Source organism: Dicentrarchus labrax, unplaced genomic scaffold (genome assembly GCF_905237075.1).
Source record: "Dicentrarchus labrax unplaced genomic scaffold, dlabrax2021, whole genome shotgun sequence".
NCBI classification, from domain to species: Eukaryota; Metazoa; Chordata; class Actinopteri; family Moronidae; genus Dicentrarchus; species Dicentrarchus labrax.
Genome location: NW_026136721.1, coordinates 1,385,001 through 1,395,000, shown reverse-complemented (window position 1 = coordinate 1,395,000; position 10,000 = coordinate 1,385,001). Strand labels below are relative to the sequence as shown.

At 44.6% G+C, this 10,000-nt stretch overlaps 1 protein-coding gene across 1 annotated transcript in view; it reads left to right on the top strand.

Annotated features, from left to right (window-relative positions):
- Window positions 1–4,526: 4,526 nt before the first annotated feature.
- LOC127354874 (histone-lysine N-methyltransferase 2C-like) overlaps window positions 4,527–10,000 on the top strand; it is a 72,505-nt gene continuing 67,031 nt past the window's right edge. Inside the window, 3 exon segments of the mRNA XM_051385158.1 lie at window positions 4,527–4,893; window positions 6,566–6,694; window positions 6,696–6,800. Of these exon segments, the coding sequence (XP_051241118.1) occupies window positions 6,567–6,694; window positions 6,696–6,800 (233 nt within the window). The 5' untranslated portion in view covers window positions 4,527–4,893; window position 6,566.

Sequence of the window (10,000 nt, the reverse complement as noted above, 5' to 3'; positions counted from 1 at the left end):
CAGATCTGCTGTCTTACACACTTCTCTGCGCTTTCTTTAGAACAGTCACCCACCCAAAACCCCATAGAGACTGTGTCTGTCACCCGACCACCTAAATTATTTAAAGAAATAAAAACAAGAGGAGTTCAACATAAAAATCTAATAAAAATTAAAACCAACTCCTCAGTAGCACAAAATAAGAGAATGAAATGTGGGCTGTTAAATATCAGGTCTCTGTCCTCTAAAGCTGTTTTAGTGAATGAATTAATATCAGATTATGATATTGATTTACTTTGTCTTACTGAGACCTGGTTGTCCCACGAGGAGTATGTTAGCCTAAATGAATCCACCCCCCCAGTCATATTAATACTCACATTCCTCGAGGCACTGGCCGAGGAGGTGGAGTAGCAGCCATATATGATTCAAGCGTTTTAATGGACCCTAAACCTAAACTAAATTATAATTCATTTGAAAGCCTTGTTCTTAGTCTTTCTCACCCAAACTGGAAAACATTGCAGCCAGTTCTATTTGTTATAGTGTACCGCGCTCCTGGACCGTACTCTGATTTTATATCTGAATTCTCAGAGTTTCTATCATGTTTAGTCCTTAAATCAGATAAAGTAATTATTGTAGGTGATTTTAATATTCATGTGGATGTTAACAATGACAGCCTTAGTAATGCATTTATATCATTAATAGACTCAATTGGCTTCTGTCAGAGTGTAAATAAACCAACTCATTGTTTTAATCACACTCTTGACCTTGTTCTATCATATGGCATTGATATTGAACATTTAATAGTCTTCCCACATAATCCTTTCCTATCTGACCATTATTTAATAACTTTTGAATTCATATTATTAGATTATAAGCCATTAGGCAAAACTTCCTACAGCAGATGTCTATCTGACAGTGCTGTAGCTAAATTTAAGGAGGAGATTCCTTCAGTGTTTAATTCAATGCCATGTCTGAATTTAACAGAGTCCTATAACAACTTTAGTCCCTCTGAAATTGATAATCTTGTCGATAGTGCTACAGGCTCACTACGATCAACATTAGACTCTATCGCTCCTATAAAAAGGAAATTATTAAAACATAGGAGACTAGCACCTTGGTATAACCACCAAACCCGCCAGTTAAAACAAATAGCTAGACAATCTGAAAGGAAATGGCGCTCTTCCAAATTATCAGAATATCGCTCAAATTGGCAAGATAATCTTAAAACTTATAGAAAGGCCCTCCGTAATGCCAGAGGAGCCTATTACTCAGCACTAATAGAAAAAAATAAGAATAACCCTAGGTTCCTCTTCAGCACTGTAGCCAGGCTGACAGAGAGTCACAGCTCTATTGAGCCACATATCCCCATAACCTTAAGTAGCAATGACTTCATGAGCTTCTTTTATAATACAATTATTACTATTAGAGAGAAAATGAATCACCAACTGCCATCAACAGTTATCAGTGGCTCTCCAAGTTCAAGGACTTTTTCTAATGTAAACTTAGATATATATTTAGACTGTTTTTCTGCTATTGATCTTCATCAGTTAACTTCAATCATTTCCTCATCGAAGCCATCAACCTGTCTATTAGACCCGATCCCAACTAGGCTGCTTAAAGAAGTTGTTCCCTTAATTGGCACTTCTTTACTGGATATGATTAATCTTTCTTTATTATCAGGATATGTACCACAGTCCTTTAAAGTAGCTGTAATTAAACCCCTTCTTAAAAAGCCCACTCTTGACCCAGGGGTTTTAGCCAACTATAGACCGATTTCTAACCTCCCCTTCCTCTCTAAGATTCTGGAGAAAGTAGTCGCCAAAGAGTTGTGTGACTTTCTACATAACAATAGTTTATTTGAGGATTTTCAGTCAGGATTTAGAGTTCATCATAGCACAGAGACAGCTCTGGTTAAAGTTAATAATGACCTTCTGATTGCTTCTGACAATGGACTTGTCTCTGTACTTGTATTATTAGATCTTAGTGCTGCATTTGACACCATTGACCATAATATTCTTTTACAGAGACTTGAGCATCAAATTGGCATTAAAGGAACCGCACTAAGCTGGTTTAAGTCATATTTATCAGATCGTTTGCAGTTTGTACATGTTAACGATGAATCTTCAATAAATACTACAGTTAGTCATGGAGTTCCACAAGGTTCTGTACTTGGACCAATACTATTTACTTTATATATGCTCCCTTTAGCTAACATTATTAGGAATCACTCCATTAACTTTCACTGTTATGCAGATGATACGCAGTTATATCTATCAATCAAACCCAATGAAATTAATCAATTATCTAAATTACAAACATGTCTTGAGGACATAAAATCCTGGATGAGCTGCAATTTTCTGATGTTAAACTCAGAAAAAACGAAATTCTTGTTCTTGGCCCCAAAAACCTTAGAGACTCATTGTCTAAAGATATAGTCACTCTAGATGGCATTAACTTGGCCTCTAGCACCACTGTCAGGAATCTTGGAGTTATCTTTGATCAGGATTTGTCATTTAACTCCCACATAAAGCAGACCTCTAGGACTGCCTTCTTTCATTTACGTAATATTAAAAAAATTAGACACATCCTATCACAGACAGATGCATAAAAACTAATCCATGCATTTGTTACTTCAAGGCTGGATTACTGCAACTCTTTATTATCAGGTTGCCCCAATAAGTCCATTAAAACGCTCCAATTAATTCAGAACGCTGCAGCACGAGTACTGACAGGAACTAGAAAAAGAGATCACATCTCTCCTGTACTAGCTTCTCTGCATTGGCTCCCTGTAAAATGTAGAATAGAATTTAAAATCCTCCTCCTCACCTATAAAGCTCTTCATGGTCAGGCCCCTTCATATCTTAAAGAGCTCATAGTACCCTATTACCCCACTAGAACACTACGTTCTCTGAATGCTGGGCTACTTGTGGTTCCTATAGTCTCTAAAAGTAGAACAGGAGCCAGAGCCTTCAGTTACCAAGCTCCTCTCCTGTGGAACCAGCTTCCAGTTGTGGTTCGGGAGGCAGACACCCTCTCCACATTCAAGAGTAGGCTTAAGACATTCCTCTTTGATAAAGCTTATAGTTAGGGCTGGATCAGGTGAGTCCTGAACCATCCCTTAGTTATGCTGCTATAGGCCTAGACTATCGGGGGATTTCCCATGGTGCACTGAGCTCCTCCCTTCCTCTCTCTTTCTGCACTCATTCATGTTCCATTAATGCATGTTACTAACTTCACTTCTTCCCCGGAGTTCTTGTGCTTTCTCGTCTCGCAGGTTCTTATCGATCCTGGTGGAGCCTCCTGCCATGGTCCTGCTAGATTGCCATTGCCAATACTGTTGTTGCTGTGCACCTGTCTGTCTGTCTGTCTCTGTCTCTCTCTCTCTCTCTCTCTCTCTCTCACCCCAACTGGTCGAGACAGACGACCACCCACCTAGAGCCGGAGGATCTGTCCTAGGTTTCTGCCTTTTAACAGGCAGTGTTTCCTTGCCCTTGTCTCCAAGGTCTTGCTCATGGTGGTACTGTTGGGTCTCTGTAAATAATGTTATAAAGAGTTCGGTCTAGACCTGCTCTATTTGAAAAGTGTCCTGAGATAACTTCTGTTATGAATTGGCGCTATACAAATAAAATTGAATTGAATTGAAATTGAATAATAAATACAGATAATGTATAGAGATAATAGTAAAGATGAATATTAAATGAAGATAAAAGATAATAAAAGTAACATCACGTGTATTTGTTGTTTTTTAAATAAACATGTTTATTATAGAACCATTAAGATCACAGAAATATATAATATATAATATATACAAAGGTATTGACCTTTGAACTTTGTTACAGAAATGAGATAATACAGTTTATTTACACTGAAGGTCAGATCAACAGGAAGCTCACAGCTACAATAAATACACTTTATTTACATTATTATTCCTCCTTATAGTTATATAGTTATATATAACTATATATATAGTTATATATAACTATAGTTATATATAACTATAGTTATATATAACTATATATATAGTTATATATAACTATATATATAGTTATATATAACTATAGTTATATATAACTATAGTTATATATAACTATAGTTATATATAACTATATATATAGTTATATATAACTATAGTTATATATATCTATATATATAGTTATATATAACTATAGTTATATATAACTATAGTTATATATAACTATATATATAGTTATATATAACTATATATAAAACTATATATAGTTATATATACATATATGTATATATATATGTATGGATCTGTTAGCATATGTAGCATACAGCTATCGACCTCTGCCCTGTGGCTTTGCATTAATTGATGAGTGGCTCTATGTTCGGGGCACGTGCGGCGGAGCTCCGGATCCGGACCCTCGCGGATCCAGTCCGGGACTTCAGGTCTGATGACAGAGACCGCTTCACCAGAGCAGCCCTCCAACGGATCCCTCCGCGGGGTCAGACTCACTTTTTACACAACACAAACAAATAAACCCGCCGCGCCGCGCGCACCGACGCACCGACACCTTCTACACTCTCCCTCCGGTGAGTGTCACCTGATTTCCGGGCGCAGCCAACCAGCGGTTCCCGGTGAAACGCTCCGGTTGAACAGTTATCCCCCGTTCTCCGGGACCTACTTCTCCTGCTGTCGCTGACAGGCGGTGCTTCGGTCGCTCCCAAACATGGCCTCCATGACGGAGCGACCGCTTCAACTTTAATTTTTTCGCCAATTTTCAGAGCAAAAACCGCCGTTTTTTCCTTCCCCGGTCACCGGGAATGTGTCACCGGGAACCGGAATCGCGCCTGGCTGCTGACCCCGATGTGACCGTTGGGAGGAGTCCGCTGCTGGAGTCGCTCTGATCGGTTGAAGTTGAAGCTGGAGAGGAAAAAGAGAATCGCATCAGATCAGTAAGGACGCTTCTCCTCCTTCCTCTCGACACCTGCGCAGGTTCCCCTCTCGCTGCCGTCGCCTGGAAGCTTCCCGCCTTTCACTCGGTAACGCTCGGTAACGGTTACCGTGTGCGGGGCGAGGAATAAGCGCGCGGCGGAGCTCGCTGCTAAGTGCGCGCTAACAGCTAGCCCGCTAGCTAATGCTAATGCTAACAGAGAAGTGATCAGTCAACTGGGCGGTCCGAGGAAGCTAACGGCTAACAGCTAACAGCTAACGGCTAACAGCTAACGGCTAACGGCTGTGTGTTTAATTTAAAGCGGAAACAGAGTGAAGTGCTGAATAACGACTGAATGAATGAATGAATGAATGAATTATTGATCTGAATGAACTCATCACTCACTTTAGATTCATCCAGCTCATAAAGTAGTCCGCTAACTCACTGAGGAAACTTTATGGATCATTCATATTGATCAGTATCAATAACAGCAGAGAGCAGCTGATCAACTGATCAATGAACACAAACAGGAACTCAATAACTGCAGGGAGTTTGATTATTGATCAGAGAGCAGTTTTCCTGATATATTGATTCTGTATTGTCTCAGTTGAACAATCACAGATTACTTTCAGTCAGTAAGTAATCAATAAGTTGTGTACAGCAGCATTATAATGAGCTGCTGACCTACAGAGGGAAGACCCCAATACTTCCCAATCACTCATATTGATCAGCTGGCTTCACATATCAGGAATCTGACTGTTTACTTTGCTCTCAATGTACAAACATAAACAGAACGACGACAACAACAACAACAACAACAACAACACAGACATTAACTATGTACAGTTATACACATATAAACAATAACACTGTACACAGACAACAACAACAACAACAACAACAACAAAGGATGTGTGTGTACAGTGTGTGTAACTGGTTCTCTGTGTGTAACTGGTTCTCTGTGTGTAACTGGTTCTGGGCTCTGTGTGTGACTGGTTCTCTGTGTGTAACTGGTTCTCTGTGTGTAACTGGTTCTCTGTGTGTAACTGGTTCTGGGCTCTGTGTGTAACTGGTTCTCTGTGTGTGACTGGTTCTCTGTGTGTGACTGGTTCTCTGTGTGTAACTGGTTCTGGGCTCTGTGTGTAACTGGTTCTCTGTGTGTAACTGGTTCTCTGTGTGTAACTGGTTCTCTGTGTGTAACTGGTTCTGGGCTCTGTGTGTAACTGGTTCTCTGTGTGTGACTGGTTCTCTGTGTGTAACTGGTTCTCTGTGTGTAACTGGTTCTCTGTGTGTAACTGGTTCTCTGTGTGTAACTGGTTCTGGGCTCTGTGTGTAACTGGTTCTGGGCTCTGTGTGTAACTGGTTCTGAAGCCACAGCAGCTCCAACATCTGGACCCGGCGCGGTGGCTGGGAGCGCTTGATTCGAGTTCTCTGTGAGCCGAGTGTTTTAAACATCGTAGACCATCGCGTACGTTTAATTGTGTGAAGCAGATAATTAATTATTCTAAAAAACTAAAATCTTTCCAAACATCGCTGTGACAGCGGGTCGGCGCTCTGCCGGCAGCGTGTGACTGAAGCGGTGAACGTTATCGGCGCTGTGATGGACAGATTAATATATTATATATTAAACCTGCTGGTTGTCTCTCTTCTGGTACACCAAACCTCAACTCCCTCTCTCTGTTGTTTTTACCCAGAATGCCATCTGAGGCTCAGTCTCAGGAGCCTCGGGACAGAGGACCGGCCCCTCCCGTCACTCGGGCCGGACGCAGCGCTCAGCTGGCCAAAGCCGCCGCCGCCACCAGCCCCGCCCTCGAGAGGCGGCCTCGTGGGCGGCCTCGGAAAGATGGGAGCAGTGGCCGCTCCGCGCCTCCCACCCCCTCCTCCTCCTCCGCCACCACCTCCCCCTCCACCTCCCAAATCAAGGAAGAAGTAAGTCTCAGAGGATCATGAAGCTGTCTGGGGTTCAGTGGCGTCCCCCATCAGCACAGAGCAGGTTCAGCCTCGGCCCCACACTAACACACATCACTGAATACCTGCTGCTACATATCTGATGCCAGGGCTGATAGGCGCTGGTACATACAGTGGTACAGACTGAGTGCAGCAGGAATCTCACTACACACACATCAGAGTGTGTGTGTGTGTGTGTGTGTGTGTGTGTGTGTGTGTGTGTGTGTGTGTGTGTGTGTGTGTGGGGCTCAGATGTGTGTGTGTGTGTGTGTGTGTGTGTGTGTGTGTGGGGCTCAGAGTGTGTGTGTGTGTGTGTGTGTGTGTGTGTGTGTGTGTGGGGGGGGCTCAGAGTGTGTGTGTGTGTGTGTGTGTGTGTGTGGGGGGGGCTCAGAGTGTGTGTGTGTGTGGGGCTCAGAGTGTGTGTGTGTGTGTGTGTGTGTGTGTGTGTGTGTGTGGGGCTCAGAGTGTGTGTGTGTGTGTGTGTGTGTGTGTGTGTGTGTGTGGGGCTCAGAGTGTGTGTGTGTGTGTGTGTGTGTGTGTGTGTGTGTGTGTGTGGGGGGGGGGGCTCAGAGTGTGTGTGTGTGTGGGGCTCAGAGTGAGTGTGTGTGTGTGTGTGTGTGTGTGTGTGTGTGTGTGTGTGGGGCTCAGAGTGTGTGTGTGTGTGTGTGTGTGTGTGTGGGGGGGCTCAGAGTGTGTGTGTGTGTGTGGGGGGGGCTCAGAGTGTGTGTGTGTGTGTGTGTGTGTGTGGGGCTCAGAGTGTGGGTGTGTGTGGGGCTCAGAGTGTGTGTGTGTGTGGGGCTCAGAGTGTGTGTGTGTGTGTGTGTGTGTGTGTGTGTGGGGGGCTCAGAGTGTGTGTGTGTGTGTGTGTGGGGGGGCTCAGAGTGTGTGTGTGTGTGTGTGTGTGGGGCTCAGAGTGTGGGTGTGTGTGGGGCTCAGAGTGTGTGTGTGTGGGGGGGCTCAGAGTGCGTGTGTGTGTGTGTGTGTGGGGCTCAGAGTGTGTGTGTGTGTGTGGGGGGGCTCAGAGTGTGTGTGTGTGTGTGTATGGGGCTCAGAGTGTGTGTGTGTGTGTGTGTGTGTGTGTGGGGCTCAGAGTGTGGGTGTGTGTGGGGCTCAGAGTGTGTGTGTGTGTGGGGCTCAGAGTGTGTGTGTGTGTGTGTGTGTGTGTGTGTGTGTGTGTGTGTGTGTGTGTGTGTGGGGCTCAGAGTGTGTGTGTGTGTGTGTGTGTGTGTGTGTGTGGGGGGCTCAGAGTGTGTGTGTGTGTGTGTGTGGGGGGCTCAGAGTGTGTGTGTGTGTGTGTGTGTGTGGGGCTCAGAGTGTGGGTGTGTGTGGGGCTCAGAGTGTGTGTGTGTGTGGGGGGCTCAGAGTGCGTGTGTGTGTGTGTGTGTGTGTGTGGGGGGCTCAGAGTGTGTGTGTGTGTGTGTGGGGGGCTCAGAGTGTGTGTGTGTGTGTGTATGGGGCTCAGAGTGCGTGGGTGTGGGTGGGTGTGTGTGTGTGGGGGGGGGGGGGCCTCAGTGTGTGTGTGTGTGTGTGTGTGTGTGTGTGTGTGTGTGTGTATGGGGCTCAGAGTGTGTGGGTGTGGCTCAGTGGTCGTCCACTAATCTGAAGGTTGTTGGTTCGATCCCCGCCTCCTCTCGCTGCATGTCGAAGTGTCCTTGAGCAACATATTGAACCCAAAATGTGTATGGGTGGGTGAGTGTGTGTGGATGGGTGTGTGTGGATGGGTGTGTGTGGATGGGTGAGTGAGTGTGGATGGATGGGTGAGTGAGTGAGTGTGGATGGGTGAGTGTGGATGGATGGGTGAGTGTGGATGGATGGGTGAGTGTGGGTGGATGGATGGGTGAGTGTGGGTGGATGGATGGGTGAGTGTGGATGGATGGGTGAGTGAGTGTGGATGGGTGAGTGAGTGTGGATGGGTGAGTGAGTGTGGATGGGTGAGTGAGTGTGGGTGGGTGAGTGTGGATGGATGAGTGTGGATGGATGAGTGAGTGTGGATGGGTGAGTGAGTGTGGGTGGGTGAGTGTGGATGAGTGAGTGAGTGTGGATGAGTGAGTGTGGATGGATGGGTGAGTGTGGATGGATGAGTGTGGATGGATGAGTGAGTGTGGATGGATGAGTGAGTGTGGATGGATGAGTGAGTGTGGATGGATGAGTGAGTGTGGATGGATTGGATGGGTGAGTGTGGATGGGTGAGTGTGGATGGGTGAGTGTGGATGGGTGAGTTTGCATTGGTTGCACTGGTGCACCTAACTTTTTTTTTTAGGTGCACCAGCACAAAATTTAGGTGCACCCAAATTTTTCATTGCGTTGCCTTTAACGCCGTAAGGTCACCTTTTTATCGCTCTCCATAACTTTCATATAATGTGAATGATTTTTAAACAAGAATAAGGTGTAGAGAAAGGCTTGTCTTTATTTGAAGCACAATTATATATAAAAAGAAAATAAAGTGTTTAAAGTGCTTCACTGAGCTGAAATTGAACATTTCAGACTAAAACATTTCAAGTAAAATAATTATTAATGATAATAATAATAATAATGATTACTACTACCTGCTGCTGAAATGTAGCTGGGAGAGGGGCCACGGCATATCCTGTGTTTTTTAGACGTTATGTTTTTTTAAAGTTTCGATATGAAGCGTTGACCCGCTCACGAATGCACTATTTCCGGCCATATTCTGACAGCACTCCTGACAGTACACGCAGTGCGTTACGTCCTTTGTTGAACCTCAGCCAGGGAAATTGTTTCAGCCAGTCCTGTCTGAAGGAATATATTTTGACCTTTTTAATTTGGGTCTCGGAGCCGGGCTCTATCCCAGACTCAGTTGTCTCCTCTGGTTCCGAGTCTGATGCTGTCGCTGAAGGACCGGGGGTTGGTATCTCACCAGGGACCGAGGGCCCCGTGTCTTGACGGGATGGACTCTCAGTAGTGGGGATGGATGGGATTATAGTAGTAGGGCTGGTTGTAGGCTTGGTTTTCTTAATGAAAAAACTTTCAATATTTCTGCCTCTCTTCATTTTCCTTTGTTTTGTCGTGTTTATTTTATTTTTCCGTTTCAGTTAGTCAGCTACTCTCGCGCTCAGGTCGCGCGCAATTTTTAAACACACACAATTTAGCGCGGTGAACAGGACCACAGCCAATCAGAGGCAAAGACCCGCCCGAGCTCTGTCTCTTATTGGTTTAGAACA